General features: G+C 38.6%; 2 protein-coding genes across 4 annotated transcripts in view; both read right to left on the reverse strand.

The window, feature by feature from the left end:
* LOC124168363 overlaps nt 1–16,642 on the reverse strand; it is a 62,686-nt gene extending 46,044 nt beyond the window's left edge. The window contains exons 1-5 of one of the 3 annotated variants that reach the window (XR_006866922.1): nt 16,270–16,483; nt 15,975–16,092; nt 4,875–5,530; nt 4,510–4,715; nt 3,442–3,878 (exon numbers count right to left, since the gene is read on the reverse strand). The gene's annotated coding sequence lies outside the window, so the exon portion shown is untranslated. Of the gene's footprint in view, nt 1–3,441; nt 3,879–4,509; nt 4,716–4,874; nt 5,531–15,974; nt 16,093–16,269 lie in introns of those variants that run through there. The other 2 variants (XM_046546579.1, XM_046546573.1) reach the window with 2 other exon arrangements.
* Nucleotides 12,596–14,724, reverse strand: LOC124168357 (E3 SUMO-protein ligase ZBED1-like). Its single transcript, XM_046546559.1, has one exon. The coding sequence runs from the start codon at nt 14,309–14,311 to the stop codon at nt 12,776–12,778; it is 1,536 nt and encodes a 511-aa protein (XP_046402515.1). The 5' UTR covers nt 14,312–14,724; the 3' UTR covers nt 12,596–12,775.
* Nucleotides 16,643–18,314: the final 1,672 nt, after the last annotated feature.

An 18,314-nucleotide genomic window follows, 5' to 3' on the forward strand; every position in this document is an offset into this window, starting at 1 on the left:
GCATAGAGGCGGGTGGGTGGGCTTCTGGGTGAGTGGCAAATTGGGACATCCCAGTTTTCTCAACGCAGCCACGTCGGTCTTCTTCGGCTCCTCCCAGTTTGCCCCAAGTATTCGGCGTCCAAGTCACCACATTTCAGTAGGTAAACTACTATTGAGGACTGGCTTTATGGGGTCTTTGATGGAAGGAAGAAAGTGTTTCAGATTTTGTTGTAATAAGCTGGTTGAATGTTCATCTCTTTAAAAAAATCATAAGTTTTCATGCTGGACACCACTGTTTTGCAAGAAAGAATAAGGCCACCAAGCGTATTTTACTCCAGAGTTGCTGCACCGAGTGAAGAAAGGGACGCACCTGGACATCAGGGAGCAACAAGTAATCTTAAAATCGTTAAAAAGAAGGAACCTAATGACCACTTTATCCAGTTACACCCCGCCCCCCCTCCCTCCTGCACATTCCAATATTACTCGGAAAAATCCCTATGACGCTAACCCACAGTTTCCCTTCCCTCCCCCCCCCCCCTAACATCAATTCTACCCTAACCTCTTTCCACCACCTGACATAGTACACAACCTAAAAGTAATACTTATTATATTACTTGTCTTTGAATATGATTGCGTATCAAAACTACGTTGCTTTCGTCTTTGTTGCTACTCTGCTCTTTATTAGCATGAGCTGCTGTTAATATTTCTCATAAAATAGTCAAGTCACGAAAGTTAAGGAGAAAAGGGATTGAGAAATAATAATTTAATTCGATATTTCATCTCACAATTAGTCAAATCAAGTGTGCATTCCTGGGGTGAACATTCTTGTTAAGCTAATTTCATGTAAGATAAAGCCATTTCAAATGATGCTTGAGAATGTGGTAAAACTAAATTTTTGTTTAGTTATAGACTCTTCCTTTAGGAAAGTTGGATATTTGAGTGAATGCTGCAAACTTGAGGATGACGTGCCAATCCTCCACCTCAACAACCCTGTTGGCAAAAGGCTTACTGAACCTCATATTCACAAAGTATGCTCTCAAGGATTGCTTTACCAGGGGGGCGTAAATCCAACGGCTGCTAGGAGGGTATTAATTCAACTAAATATAACGATAGAACAAAGGTGCTTGAATACTGGGTAACTTCACTTAAACTTGGCAAGAAATAAATTCATTTAGTGACCATCTATCACTCTCCTAGCAATTTTAGTATTTTTTTTGGGAAAACTATTTCTAACTTTTTTAACTAATTCATAGCGATGTTGAGAAAACTTCTCTTTTTATTACTGGGGACTTCAATTGTTATGGTCTCCTAGATTCATAGGAAAAATGGGCATTGCTAGATATTACTTCTTCACTCAATCTGAATATCAGGAGTTAGTTATACCTCTACGACCCTCCTTGATTACATGTGCGAATTTTGACCCAACATCCGTGGAAACTGAAGTTCTCGTGTATCAGACCATTTACCATTACTTACCATTAGCACAATTAAAGTTAGTCCCTTTCAAACGTGTGCAACCTCATGAGAGATTCTTCTCAGAAGAAGATATTACTACTCTGAGAAATGCTAATGCTTAATTTCCATGAGTGGTGAAACATTTATAACCTGTCCTCTTTCAATAACAGGTTCTATAGTTTTTACTCATCATACCTATGAAGCTTTGACTACTGCTTCCCCATTTCACCGGTAAAAAGTAGAAACTATTCGAGAACAAGCTGCCAAAAGCCTTGGGTCTCCCAAGAAATTTGCAACTTGTCAAGGTTTATGAAAGAAATGGCTCTGTGCATCAAAGATGAAAGTGGACACTCTTGATAACATGTAGGAGTATGTTATCTTGAAAAAGAATTACAGCTTGAAAATTTGGAATCCTTAGAAGACATAATAACCAAAGGATTAAAAATGCTGCAAAGACAGAAATTATGAATCGAATCATCACAGGAGTGATAGGGCAGATTTTTGTACTCGTACACCCCCTGGGCTATTTTGGAAGATAACTTTCAAATAGCTTCCGTTCTTAGAAATTTTTTGTCACATTGAGTACCCAAAATGAACCTTTGCATGTATATAATTTGCTGATACCTCAATTCAAGCTTCATGAACTCGAAGAGCACGTATTTTGTTGCTGTGGAAGTTGGTAAAAATTTTAATTGAGGATATCAATATTACTACAGGTGATCCAGTAGTTATCCACATACCCTTTTAGTCGCCTCTTACGACAAGCAGGGATACTGTGGGGGTATTCTATAATCCCCCGCCCACTGGGATTCTAAGATTAAGCAAACTGATGATTTCTTTTCTTTACCTGAAAAACTGAACTCCATGGTCAGCAACAACTATTTGATTTCTCATTGTTCCCATCCAATGACCTCAAATATCTAATACTGGCTCTGATCAACCTTATTCTACATCCTTTGCCAGGATCAGATATAGGAGCTGAAAGACCATAATAGTATACACTATTTGGTACCATAATTAGAAACTTAATGCTAACCTGAAGAACCCTGCTAACCTGAAGAACCGCCTTTCTAGGATCAAAATTCAATCTTTTATACGGAGTGAGTACCCAAAGTATAAAATGTGACAAGGAATGATTGCTGAGGAATCTAACATTTTAGCCATATAAGTAGGCTTTTACTGTGAGTGAAGAAGATACGAGGGTTGTCATTGGCCATTGAGGAGAACTGCTTCCCAGAACTCATACTGGCATTTATGATTTCAGACTGAGGGAGGTCTGAGGATTTAGTATTCACTTTCAGCTCCACACAGAATCACTTCTGGAGGCTTATATGGCAAGCTGAATATTTCATCATACCGTTTTCACTGTGCTAGTCCATTTGCACATATGAGCTCAGTCAGCTTTTCAGCAACCAAATATATTGTCTTAACAAATTAAGCAAAGCAGTTAAACCTCCAAAAACAACAATAGAATGTTCCAGACAGACAATATCACATCAATAGAAGAATAGGCATTCGCAAATAATGGTTTGGACACAAAAGGTTCCCAACCAAAGGCAATTAATTCCCTCGGCAAGGCAGCAAGCAAAATAAGGGGAAATTTAAAATCCTTAATCACAAATATGTTCAAGGAAAAAAAGACACCTAAGAGTGCTCTTCTGCACATTTGAACTGTCATTGGCTATATAGGAGGCTTTGGAAGATATCCCATTCTCAATGAGAAGCAATTTCTCCTTCTGACAGCACAAAAATTTCTTCTGTGGCCCAATATGGTCTTCAGATATAAATATCATTTGGTTTCAACCCACTGAATTTTTTTGGAAAAATAAGGGTTGAGTACATAAACGTGTCAGGAATTAGGAGACTCCAATTCCAATTAAAACCAAACGATATTTAACAAAGCATTTTCCTATGATAGTCAAACTGAAGAGAGGGAAAATGCAATGCAGAGGAAACCCTGATACAACACACAGGCAGCTCCAAAATTTTCAAAATAAAAAAGAAATATCACTGTACAGCTCAGGCTTTTACTTAACCTTACTTCCTTTGAATTCACAACAATTTTGAAAATCAGCCAAAACATTATTCACATTGTTTCACATGACATGAATTTTGATGTGTTTTCTTGGGATAAGCTGGGAAGCTTGGAAGTGATTGCACAAAAAAATATTCTTCTTGCAATCACAAATCAAATGGTTATTTGGATGAAGCCTTCTCCAAGACATTCCAGTATCTCCCTACACATGTAGTGTCTCCCAACTGTGACTAGCAGCGAGAGTAGGAAGCCGTACAGTTAATAAAATAGAGTTTCATATCACACACCAGACATTTATAGCCTTTAATACCCCCATGTACCTTCAATTGGCACACATTATTTTGTCATCCCACACAGCACAAGATCTTGACATCAGAGTGGACCATTTAAGCTTAGTGAGGGAACACTCCTGAAATAAAATAAATTTGCAATGTATAATAATACATACATAAAAATGACAATAATATTCACAAATGAAGAATGCTTTTGAATATAGCAAGTAAGAATAGGTTTACAGAAATAGGCTTATTGGTACAGTCATTCTGTAAGAACAGAATGACTATGTACCTAATAAGCATTTTCTCTTCTACTTCATCCAAAAATTTCATATGCACCCACAGGTCTTGAGGCAGTCAAGACACCTAGTCCTTCACAGTCCACCAACCAACAGCCCTGACCAGACCACCCAAACCACTGCCTTACATGCCATTAATGTGCAGGAAGGCAAAATAGATTCTACTAAAAGATGCACGTGTGGCTCAGGGAAAAGGCAGCAGCCCCACCCTTATGAACAATGCATCAACAAGTATACGGAAGGGACCATAAGTATCTTCCACCTCTCACACGCTTCTACTCAGGTGGAGTGGTACAATATTTTGCATTCTGATGAAGGCCTTTATTGTGCACCTAAATATTTTTTCGTTTCTAAGCATTAAAAAAATCCTATGGTATACATTAGCTACCTAATTATGCATGCACTCGCCTTACTGCCATGACCAAAATTCAATATGAAATCAAACATACCATTACTCATTACTTACCATTCATATATGTATGCTTCCCACAATCAGCATTAGTAGAAACCATTTGCTCTTGAGCCAACGGCAGGTCAGATACAGTCAATGACCTCAAAGCCATTTTCCCTCCATTTCTGCACTGATTCTTCGAACCATTCCTTGATTTTACCTAGTTTATCCTTATTTTTCTTAGGTTTCATTAAGTTAGTGATGCTTCCATACCTAAGCACCTGATGGAGATAAACTGATTACCAATAAACATCTAACAAAATGCTCTGCACGCACTAAAACCATTAATAACTCTATTACGCTAATTTCAATTCTGAATTCATTGCCAAAAGCATGTAAAATGCTGTCACAATTAAAAGATAAGACAAGCATGCACTCACCTGAATTTGCAGCAAATCTTTGATGGCATTACTGGTTCAAGATTCTTTACTATGATTCCCCTCAAGAATGCTCATCATTTTGAGCATCATCATAGAATTTAATGTGTACTTATATTGTCATTTAAGGGAATTATGTCTTCTCTCTTGAGATGCACTCCAACAAAAGCACGTCCTTCCATTTGTCACCATCCAAAACTTGATCACTTGGGTATCCATCTAGGGAAGCAGGGGGAGCACTTTTGATATAACCAACAGCTCCATGACTAGAAGCTCTAGACTTAACTCTTGATACAGATGGAGTAGTCAATGCATAAGTAGGTTTTTGATTTTCATTACTGTGATATGTAATTTCATTCCCAGACACAGATGGAGATATCACAGGAAAAGATGAAACACTTGCATCAATGGCAACAGTCAGGAGAAGTGAAGGAGGTGAAGTCTGATCTCTCTCAGTTTCCACATAAGCCAAAGCACCAGACTTGTTTTCTTTCTCCCATTGTTTCCTGGTGATGGTTGGCACAGCTCCATAAATGATATTAGATCGAGAGCCAGTGCGAAACTGGTTACGGTGGAAGTGGCGCCCACAGAGGTAGTAGGATTTCATCTTATCCCCACTTTCATAAGGAATTCCATCTATTTCAGCCCATTTTTTATACCTAAAAGAATATAAACAAGGATTGTTTGGTTAGAGCAAACAAATTTTCATTTCCATATTAAATCTGCACTGAAGTGCCTAAGTTTTACTAACATGTTTCAGCGCAGTTACCTTGTAAAATCAACTTCCTACGTCAATGGGGAACATGCACAATTTTTTTGGAGTACTAGAATTAGAAGGTCCCTACCTCAAATGTACTCGCCGAAAATTTCGCGGATGAATAATGTTTTTTAGTGGAGTTATGAGTCTTTAAAAATTAATCTTCATCGGCTGCTTGAAAACACGCCGCCATCGGAGCGTGACGTCACCACACGGTATCCACTGATTACAGACTGAGGCAGTGGATAGAAAATGGTCTATGCAGGGGCTAAAATGCAAATTTGGCAAAAATAATTGCCGTTTTAACGTCAAAATGCAGATTATGAATATATTGGGTTGCTAAGGCGTTGTTGAAATAAATTATGGGGATTGTTTGGGAATATAGGGAATAAACTGAGAATACGAAAGATAAAATGAAAATAAGTTGATTGCTCATTGTGATCTATGTTACGCACCTACATCACATGCTTACAAGGGGAATACACGACCTTCGCATCGCCGATCGAGCTCAAATTTTGCGAATCGGTAGTTTATGGGTACAAATGTAATATGCCGAAGCGAGACGACGCACTTCTCGTAAAATTCTGAGAAAAAAGCAATTAAAAATCGTTAAAAATGAAGGTACGCTATATATGCTGTTTTGAATGCCCTTGTTTAACAATAGGGCGACAGCCCAGTGGATATGGTGTCCGACTGTGGAGGTGAAGGTAGCGAGATCGATGCGAGCTCAAGGAACTTTTTTTTGCGTTAATTTTTAAGAACTTCATTGTTTAAATTTTTAAAGTTCGTTTTCTTATCTTCGTTACTACTATGAAATATGTTTTTAAAAGAGTTTTTTTAAATATTTAAATCAGGAATGGATCAGCTTGGGATTAGGAACTGAGGATGAAGGGTGGATAGAAACCTGGCGTGGGCATTAGCCTGCTCTTAACGAAAGGCGCCAAGGGGACCACAGCTTAACGTCCCATCCGACGGACGGTGTACTGCACAACTAGTGTAATCCACATTACACGCAGGGATTGAATTTAGGAATGCCCCTAAATTCTTTACCGAGATTTGGATGTGGAAGGCCAGTACACTGCCTAGCCTGTGGTGCCGCAAATCACTTTGCTTTACATGTCTTTATGATGAGTTCCATCCTGAAAATTGCAAATAAAGGATTAACTGGAGTGGTGAGCATTAAGCAAAGAGAATTAAGAGTATTTGTTTCACCAAATTAGATGTGGGTTAGAAGAGAAAATTGCAAATATTATTGAGATTGACTAAAGAAAATACATAATATCTGTATTGCATTTGTGGCTTTTTCTTTCCTGCCTCTAAAATTCCTTGTGATGATGACTTCATGCAAACTCAGCAAAGAAAATGCTACCTCTTATGACGTCACCTACCATTAGCTACATTCAGGGCCAGCTAAAGGTTGTGAGAGGGAAAATGGAGGGAGCAGAGTGGCAGGGAAGTGAAGAAGTGTCTGATTTTTCGACAGGGTAAATGTACACTTAGGTTACCGGTAGTGATGGGTCGGTTCGATTCCTCGATTCTCGGCCAAGAACCGGAATCAAAAACGAGTACTTGCCAAGGCGAAAAATCGATTCCGATTCCAGCAGTACTTCAAACAAAAAAATATACGACCGCATTTCCAATAGTCATTTGAATTTTCGCGCCACGTAATCGTAATAACAAAACACATATCTTCTTGGGATGTGCGAGTACAATGAGTCCTCGTTTAACGTCACCTACCGTTCCTGAAAAATGTGACGATAAACGAAATGACGTTAATCGAAGCATAATATCCCATAAAAACAATGTAAAAATTGAATATCGGTTCCTAGACCTCACAATTCCTATGCGAAAAAATTTTAGCGTATCATATCTGGGACATTTTTTACGATGGGAATGCCAAACTATGGCATAAATACGAGTTCCTGTCTTCATCGACGACAATAGCAGCAGTGACGTAAATCCTTCTCCATTTTTGTATCTTCCCGCATTTGCTTTTCGGCTTTGCTATAGTGCAGTCCAATGAATGCTACCAGACGCTACAGACCGGGGATCCGGTTCTCCGGTCCATAGGCCCTACCCCTATGAAAAAATTGTATAAACCTGTTTCAAAATTTTATACAATTTATACAATTGCCAAGGCAATGTATAAGATTGTATAAAATTTTGAAACAGGTTTATACAATTTTTTCATAGGGGTACCCTCGCTACGAGAATTTCTTTTCGGACCGGTCAGGAGCGAAATAAAAATGGCGGAAATGAGCGAGGGCGGGCAAACTGGGATTATGAAATCGAAGAGATGGTTTTAATTGCGAATTTAGGCGGGTGGGCGTCATCATCGCTGAAACATCGTCGCAGTAACAGGAACCAAAATTATTGTGAACATTGTTCTCTTGGACATTTTCGTAGAAATGTCTCTGATGCTAAAATTTGCCAAAACCGTAATCGCGATTAACAATATACACACCGTTTTACACTTTGAATACACTGACCGTATTACCGCCCACGAAACAAACAACCTGTAACGCCTGCCTCTTCGCCTTTTTTCTCGCGCGAAATTTAAAATACGTGACGTTATCGCGAAGCGAAGGGACGATAAACGAATCACGGTCGTAAAATTTTCGTGACGTTATCGCGAAATGACGTTAAACGGGGTGACGTAGAACGAGGACTCACTGTACTCGAAAATTCAAGTCCATCGAGTAGTTGGTACTCAACTCGAGCGTTTCGAGTAGCATTACGGATGTCGAGTCGAGTAGTTAAGGTTACAGAGCTTTCGAGGCTAGTAGGTCCAGCAATCTGCCGACAGGAAGCGCTATCATGAAACTCATGTAATAGTGCAGGTTTTAAAGCCGATAAGTCATTCTAATGCCTTGGCCTGGTAGTTTCAGCTTGCCGAATACACTATTGTTGTTGTCGACATGGGCGCCGAATACCTTTACGCCAGCCGATCGTCTTCCTACCCCGCGCACACTGGTCCGAAATCGGAAAAAGCTGGAATAAAGTCCAAAATGACCTTTTTGGGCATAGAGACTTGAAACTCAGCGTAAATACTCATAAATCATTACCAAATATTGATTTATATGCCATTTTACATAAATGCGAACCTTCAGTGAGATACAGAGGCCCAAACACGACCAATTTTTCAATGCCACACAAGATATCGTTTTCCCTCAAAAAATCTTTGAATTTATCCAAGTGGTTTTGCTTTGGTATGAGTTTTGTGGAATAAAAAACGCAATATTCCTTTGATCTGGTGCTTTGCCTATACTTTCAATGACTTTTGAAGATTTTGGCTCTCATCTGTATGGTTTTACAACGCAAAATAGCCGACCAGTTTTTCACGTGAAATTTGACATTAAGTAGACATTATCTTTCGTTTACGAAAAATTTAACTCGGAAAATTTGAACCGCAATATAAAGTAGAGATTTATAAAGAGTACTAAGTAGAAATCTTGAAAAGAAAGTTAGCGACGAAGGATATAAGAGCGATTTTTCAATCGCGCGTCAAGGCTGACCTACACGCTGCGGACCTCTGAGGCTCGGTAACTGAGGCCGATTTTTCAAGTTTTTTAAAATATTAGTCCTGAAAATCGTCATTTAAAGCATGGATAATCGTCTTCATTGACTTAAAACACTAAATAGGATGTTAAAAAGGATTATGTATAGATCGACTAGACCATTTAGCGCGCATTACTCGAGTGAAAATACTAAGGATTGGATATTTTCCGGAACCATCCCGCGCGTAAGAAATATGCCTCGGGTATTGAAGTAAAGTGAAGAGATTAAGTCAGTATGCTTAAGAGAGAGAAAAATGAACAGTTTCCGTGAAAGGCAACAAGCGATACCCTTTTTCCCTTTCCTCCCTCGCCGAGGTGAGTCGCGCGGTAGGGGGAGTTTTCACACCACAAGGCTCTTTTAGCCTTTTCTATTACTGCGTCCGTCCGATGTAATATTCATTTGTAGCGTTTAGTTTCTTTCTTGAACTTTAAAAAGCAAGAGATTTAAAGGTTGATTGAATGACGTGAGAAGTATAGCATTTTTTTTGGCTCTACAAAACTAAAGTTTATTTCTATAGTTGTTCGCTTCATCCACTTGAATAGGGTGGTTTCTTCCTTCATCAAAGAAAACGAAAGGCATTGATTGCGATTCGTTACCCACCATTAGTGTATTCATAATATACAAATTATTTTGTTTTAGAAATACCGGGTTAGACGAATGGCAATGGTCCATTTTTATCCTCATTTGAAAAGGGCCAGATTGGCGCCCATGCGATGCCACTCCACGTGACGTCACAGGGACCTAGTTTCTATACGAGAAGATAGGAGTTATACGTCGTCTGAGGTTACCATTGCATGCATGAGGCGCAGAGCTCAGGGAAACATGTCTTAACAATCACTTATTAAAACTCGCTAAGGTCGGAAAGTTTTCCTCGTTTGATAAATTATTAATAATCCTTATTTTAGCCAAGCGCTACCAGCCAGCAGGGTACTAGGCTAGCCGCTAGCAGCCTGCGTCGTATCAGCGCTAAGCCTCGCCTCAAGGTCACCTCGCAGGGCGGCAACGGGAACCAGAAATACGTCACGCGGAGAGGCTTCCCGACATTCATACTTAAGCGTCGCGTTTTCGCGCGCTTGAAATTTTTCACTTTTCATTTAATCGGGAAAAATAGATATCGTCATTTAAAAATCTAAAAGCGTGAAATACGTACTCCAGGAGTAATAATCTTTCGATTTAGGCAATAAAAAAATAATAGGAAACCACCCTATTCCATTAAGATTCAAGATCCAACAAATCGTTGATATAATTTTTAATAAAAATTCCGAAGTCTCCGAAATCTTGCAATTTTGGTGGGAAAGTACTTGCCCAATAACAAACGTGTAGCAAAAGGCAATTTTCTGCAGGCAGTAATACTGTAACATGGAGACGTCAAAACCTGCTGGCTGAGCATGTAGAATAATTGGATTTTCTGCTTGAGAATTTGAAAGGGCCAAATATTACATGATTCATATACGTAGTATGTAATCTTTATTACAGCTATGAAAATTCCTGTACTCAGGGCTCTCCCTTGTAGTTTGGATATATATACATATTGTCGACATAGTACGAGTGCCAATATTCTAAAGTAATACCTATCATGTAACACCACTTTTCAGGTATGTTCTGTTTTGAAATTTAGCTATTATATTTTACTTGCATAATAATGATATGAAAGATTCTTTTGTGAACTGACTCTTTGACAGAGTAATATTTAAAAAAGTAGTTTTCTTGTTAACTGGAAGTGATATTTTTCTTGGAACCTATGGCATCAGAATCGATGGAATCGGTATCGGTAGAATCGGAATCGATAAAATTTTGGAATCGACCCATCACTAGTTACCGGCCTTCGAATCACAGGCTTCAGATCGATGTGTCGTCATGGCAGACAGACCAATTACTGCGCTTCCAATAAAGGCGTGCAAATAAATGCGTAGACAGTGTCTGCGAGTGACTGAATTTGAAACATGATCAACATATCGATTTTCTTTCATCCGTCAATCATAGTTTTACAATCAAGTAATAGAGATTTTTAAGGTTTTATGACGAAATTACAGGTTTTTCTTAAAACTTAATTAAACTTTTTCCAGGTTTTTTCACGGTACACGAAATTCGCTGTTTTAAGGTTTTCACTGTTGGGTGAGAACCCTGCTATCTAAGTACGAATTAGATTTGGGAGGGTGCAGTGCTGTCTGGGTTGGCTTAAACTATTCAGTAATTATGCAGTTTCCAAACATGCTTCTTTTTGCAATTTCTTTTCTTCTAATATAATCAGATCAGTGTCCTGAGTACCAAAATGATACTTTTTTAGGCTAAAAAAGAAAGGCTTCAGAAAAGCAGACATTCAGATTTCTACTAAGTATCTTTAAGATGCTATAAGATATTTTACATGCATCAGCTGAAGACGTTCTAGATACCTTGTAGACATTAAGAAGATATTTTGTGCCATGTGGGAAGTGTACGGTCGACGGACCTGGGAATGGGTTGGGTAACATGCAGCAAAAGCCGCGCCGAAGGCGAGCTTCCTCTAAAAATATGCATAGATTCTTGACATCTTATAGTCTTCATTGCCAACCTTTGATTTCATTTTTTTTCATTGATATTTAATATCAATGAATTGTAAAGGGGAAAAATCTCAAATCCTTCTCAACGCGATTCCATTTGAGCGAGGTTAACGAAATTTTAAGCATATAATCCTTATCACGAAGGTCATATATGGCAATGATAGGTAGAGCTGTGTCGTTCATGAATGAATCGTTCAAAATGAACGATTCAATGGCATGAACCGAATGAATCGAATCCACGTTTTCCTCTCGAATCGTTCAAAATGAACGATTTGATAGAAGATTCAAATCCACTGAATCCAAATCGTTCAAAATGAATGAATTGTGAGGAAGATTCAAATCCACTGAATCCAAAGTGTTCAAAATGAATGAATTGTGAGGAAGAATCAAATCCACTGAATCCAAATCGTTCAAAATGAATGAATTGTGAGGAAGATTCAAATCCACTGAATCCAAAGCGTTCAAAATGAATTAATTGTGGCAAAGATTCAAATCCGCCGAATCTATTGGTGTTTCCTTGGCACTCCTTCGCTGCACAACTAATCTTTAAAAGTCCCCTAAGGAAAGCAATAATATACACAATCAGTAGCGTAGCCATGTAAAATTCAAAGTATTGTTTATGTGGAAATGGATTCAATTAAGTTATATGTGATTCTAAATGCCATCTCAATTAGCATAGAGAAAATAGAAGGTAATTTTCTTATACTCTAATTAATATTAGAATAATTCGATAAGTATGGTGGGGATACATAATTAAACCAATGTAAATTCACAAACAACAGCAATAAGTAAGAAACTACAATAAACAGTAAGAATATATTATATTCCATTCCATTATCGCAGTATGTTTCCATATGGCTACTTATGGAACATGGAGGCAAACATAACCACAATTGCCCAATGTTGCCAAAAGGCAACGTGTGTTTATTTTTATTAATAATAATGATAAATAGTGCAAATTAAAATAAAATCATTCTTTGAGTATAAGTGAACGAAAAATATGAAAAAAAAATTTTTTGATAGATTAAAAAAACTTGGGCTGGAAAGGGTTAATCGAGATTATAATTTAGGAATAAAATTTTTGAAAGTTTGTTAGGTTTCAGGCTCCTCCTCCTTTCAGATAAGATGTTTCCTGCCTTGGAGAAAACTCTTTCGCATGGCACAGAGGAACCAACTATGCACAGTCTTTTCTGCATCACCAGGAAAAGTCTTGGGAATGTTCCTTGATTTTTGCACCACCACTGAAGAGGATCTTCATGCCATAGAAGATGTGGTTCCTTCAAATATTTATCCACTTCAGTTATAGCAGCAGCAGTTGGGGACCTATCACAGATTTTGTGTTGCACAAGAGAATCTAAGTGCTTCCACACACACCCAGATGTTTCCAACTCCATTCTAATTTCCTGGCTAGGACCTGGGGCTTCATCGACAAGAGAAACAGCTGTTGCTTTTCTAACCAAATTATTTTTAGCTTTTTCGATAGCTTTATGACTATCGAAGCCCTTATTTTTGAAACGAGGGTCTACCATGGATGCCTCAGCTAACAGAGGTATGTCCTCAATATGCGAGAACCTCCTCTCCATCTCACTCTTAATTTTTGCCAAAAATTTTGACACTTCCTCTTCCTGATCATCAAAATTCAGGGTCTCTAAGTACCTCTTCATGCCTTGAGTGAGGGGTATTAATTTTGATGCTGTCACATGTGTTTCTGAGCTAACTTCTAGAGTAACCTCGTAGCATGGCAATAAAATATGACATAACTTTTCAGTGATTTCAAAATCTTTTTGTGTTAATGTTGCCTCTGTTATAAGTAGAACTAGGGTGGATAATAGAGGCTCTTTGTTTCTTAAAATGGATTGAAACATGATGTACATGGAATTCCACCTAGTTGGCACCTCCTGCTTCAAAGTGGGGTAGCTCCCTTGGGGAGACAGCATTTGCACAAGTTTGTGATGGGCAGCAGGACCCCTCTTAAAAAATTCCACCACTTTCTTAACCCTATTTTGGAGGTCCTTGACCTCTACTAATGCATTTTGCACTATAAAATTTAGGGTGTGAGCGAAACATGGGATGTGTGTCCAACCTAGAATTTTAGCTGCAGCCAACATGTTTCCTGCACTGTCAGGTATAAGTGCCACCACTTTACCGTTCAAGTCCCAGCTTCTAATAATGCGATGAATCTCATCTGCAATATTAGTGGCTGTATGCCTATCCGTGAAATAGATGCAATCCAGCAGGGCCGATTGCAATTGCCCATTGCAAATAAAATGGGCTGTTACAGCCAAATAGCTATCATTTGTAGCCGAAGTCCACCCATCTGCTGTAATTGAACAGAAAGCTACTTTTTTAATTTTTTCCTTAAGTTCCATTGCTGTTTTTGAGTACAGAAGCTCTAAATAATTATTGGCCAAAGTTTTCCTGGATGGTGGATGGTAATTGGGGTTCAACAGATGGAGGAATGACTTAAATGCTGGCTGCTCAACTAAACTAAATGGCAGATATTGGGACACAATTAACTTCACCAACCCTTCATCAATACTTTGGCTGGTCTTCAAGGCTAATGGACGGTGAATATACTGCTTCATTGTTGTTTGCAATGAGGAGCCAGAGGAATTTCCTTGAGGAATATCAATGCTTGCATCAGGATGCTGTGGTAGGGAGCTCGCAGAGGCTGAAGTAGATGGTACTTGTTATACCTGCTCCCCACTCTCATTGGAGCTATGGCAGGTCCTTTTTGAGGCATTGCCATCAAGACTGATAGATGGGTGCTTCAATTTTATATGGCGGAATAAATTTGAGGTGCATTCAGACTTAAATGAGTACTGGTGCTTACAAAACAAGCATTCAGCTGACTCTGCAGATATGTTTTGGAAGTAATGCCATACTTCGCTTCTTCTCCTTTTGGAATCCATCATCTGGAAAAACTCAAGATCATGAATTCCTGTCTAATAACTATAAACGTATTTGATTTATTATATATTTCTCAATAAATGGCACTTATTCATCACCTACTAGAGAGTTAAGTACTTAATACCTCAATACTCTTACCAAAATAATCCTACTATGTAATCGCAATGGCTTATATATGTATGCAGAAGTCAATAAGGATCGTCTTTTCAGAAAGTGCGATCTGTAAGGACTTCAGCGTTTGGTCAAAATTGCTCGAGCGGCGGTAATTTCCCAGAAAAATTCCAGTTTTAATTCTCGGTTAACAGAAAACTCGAATGCAGGTGATGCGTGCTAGCTGTTAACGTTGCTTCATGCATCTATGCAGTAATGGCATTAAATGAAAAAGGAATCAAATAGTCTTTATATAGTGGACTACTCGCTATAAAACCTAAAATTATTTGTGGAGTTATGTTGAGAGATAAAAAAGAAAAAAATCCTTTTAATTGCTCGGTAATTTTTTTTCATTTTTGTAAATAAGGACATTTAATAAGTTTAAATGTCCTTATTTACAAATTTGAAATTTGGAAAAATAAAATTAATTAATCATATTGAGCAGAAATATGTCGTGTATAATGCAGTGCCAACTATTATTTAAGAAGGATAAATAACATGACCAGTCCTTGCAGATTAGACTTGCTTTCTTTTTATACTCGGCGAAAATGTTCATCAAGCAGAATTCATAACAGCCAATCGATTGAATAATCACAATGTAATTATATGAAATTCGGGGAAGGAGTTTTGAGGAGAATGAAATCTTGTGATGACGAAAAATATTTTTTTGTGACACCCAGATTTAGTACAGTATTCACTCATAAGATTTGAAATGCAGTAATCGACAGATTTACAAGGATTCGAGAATCATGGATTCGAGACTCACACGGTTCATTATGAACGATTTAAAGAACCGAATCATTGCCAAGAATCAAATCCCATGAACCGAATCTACAAAATGAACCGAAATTCCCACCTCTAATGATAGGCATTCCACGTCAACTATTTTTCTAGTAGTCCCAACTTTAGACATGTGATATCGGGCTTACTTTGCATACGATTTAGAAAATACTTGCATTATTATGTTTGGCATAAAATTGCAAACACTTTCCGAAGACGTGACAGGAACGAAATCGGGTAATAATTTGATCCATTATACGTCCTCATGCTATCGTGGAGTTGGGAAATCGTTGAAGGTAAATTTTCGCATTCGTGCAAGAACACACGTGGTACGTGTTCATGCATGGTGAAACCAGGCCTTACAGCTATTTTCCCACAATTCACTAATCATGCAAGTAAATCTGTTACCTAGAATCCTTTTTAGGGAACCGGAACAACTTATGCACGTCAGATTTCGGACAGCCAGCCTTGCACTGCATATACTTGATGTGTTTTGGCACCCACGACGGCTGCATATCGAATTACCCTGAAAATTAAAACAAAGCACGCTATAAGGAGTTTGCAAACAAAATTTGAGGCCTGTGGTATAAATTAAATAACAAAAGACCAATCATAAAATATAGCTCTTGAGGGTGGATAATTAAGCATTCGATATAACCCGACCCTTTATCCAATCATTTATTTACCACTAGCCACCACTCACCACTCTCGCTTCTCTTTGCCAACAATTTGTTACCATAGGAGGCGTCAAGATGTATTACACAAGCATATATTGTCCCTGGTCACCCTTAAATTACCGTTCGTACTGGACAAAAATACATTCGCTGCTAAACCGCTGCACCTGTTGAACCATCACCACACATCACCAATTATGTTCACTGATGTTCACGCCGCTGACCGACCATGCCGACATGCCCACCATGTTACCCTTTGATCTTATTGGCTAATGATCATGTGACACTTACATTTGTCATGATTTTGTCAATGAACAATTTTCAATGACTTATATTTTCAAAAATTAATATTCTTTTCATAGAGACTGTTAATTTCATGCCAAATCTAATTTATTGGTAGAATTAGGAGAATATGGAGTGTGTGGACTTGATCACGTGACTCTAGCAGGCGCAAAACTTAAATGGGCCAAGCGAGAAAAATATTGCATTGATCAAGCTGTGCATCTATGTTCATTCATTTATTGCACGAAATACAGAAATACTTGTATTTTACTTACATAGGCAACTATCCGTTAAAGATTAAGATAAGAAACATCTACAACGTGAAGAAGTTCTAATAAAAAATTAAGTAATAATGAATCAAAACGAACATTTTAATGTTCCTGATCGACTTCGTAGCTTCCTTGGCAAAATTATCAAAATCAGCGGAATTTTATTTCTTTTCCGCAGAAATCTGGCAATAGGCCTAAGGTACCAGGGTCGTAGCCATGATTATATTGGTAAGGGAGCAGAAAGGTTATAAGGTCGCGCAATTCTATTAAACATACTTTTTTTATTTTGCTTTTTGCTCAGCAGTCCATATATATACAGCATCCACTTCGTCCAGTATATTCCACAACCTTCCACGGGAGAGAATGACACCTCGGTAGCTTAACTGGCTAAAGCAATCCGCTGTACTTCGATCGATCGAGGGAATTGGGTTCACATTCCAGGCAAATGATTTTTTCTCAGTGGATTTTTCGCTCAACTATTATACATATGCATTGCTGGGGGTTTGTAGTCACAGTAAAATGCTTGCAGTTCAAGTAGCACAGCTTGGGCGGTGCCCCACCCACCTCCCTGGCTACAGCCTTTCATGGAATAAATATGTATAGGTACTTGCTTCTGGTATCATATAAGGGAGTTGAAATCCTTAAGCCCATTGTACCATCGGTATCAGGGTTAGAGATATATGTAGTTACCAGCACCGACTTTGCACTTGCACAGCCTAATACATAATACGTTCTCATTCATAACCTGTATATATGGTTCAGAATGCACAAATGATAGGGTAGGGGACGGAGAACCTGAGTGGACAACTGTTGGCCGAGGAGTGAGGAAAGGCTGTCCCCTATCTCTGTAGCTTTTTGACATGTACACTAAGGAGATGGTAAGAGATGCATGGGATGAACTGGAAGCTGGAGTAAAAGTGGGAGGAAAGATGTTAAAATCAGTGAGGTTCACATAGGATCAGGCAAGGATTAGACAGTCAGTGAGGGGGCTGCAGGCTCTAGTGGATGCGTTAGACAAACATTTCGAGGGGCATGGAATGAGAATTAATCGCAAGAAGACCAAGGTTATGTCATTTTGCCAAGCATTTGAGCAAGGAAAGTGAGGCTTGAGGTAAAAGTTGGTGGAGAAAAACTTGGGCAGGCAGAGAAATTCAATTACATATTTGGGCAGCACAGTAGAGGAAAACGGATAAAGCAGTTAGGACATCAGGATGAGAGTTTCTTTAGAAAAGGAGGTGTTCATATACAGGGAGGAGCTTATCAGAGGATCATTATGAAAGAGTTTAAAGAATAGGTTACTGAAGATCCTGATCTGAAGGGTAGCGCTTTACTTTGTGGAAACCTGGACACTTAGGAAGGAACAGAGAAGACTGGATGAATTCAAGATGTGGATGTGGAGAAGAATGGAGAAGGTTTAGTAGATGGAGAGGAGGAGGAATGACGAAGTGCTGGACATAGTGGTTGAGGAGAGGCAGCTTTTAGATGAGATACGCAGGAGATAGACGGTATGAATTGTGCCAGTC

Source organism: Ischnura elegans, chromosome 1 (genome assembly GCF_921293095.1).
Source record: "Ischnura elegans chromosome 1, ioIscEleg1.1, whole genome shotgun sequence".
NCBI lineage: Eukaryota > Metazoa > Arthropoda > Insecta > Odonata > Coenagrionidae > Ischnura > Ischnura elegans.

Bases quoted from the DNA above. Each gene is read 5' to 3' on its own strand.
- LOC124168357 (XM_046546559.1), bottom strand. From the start codon at position 14,311: ATGAAGCAGTATATTCACCGTCCATTAGCCTTGAAGACCAGCCAAAGT.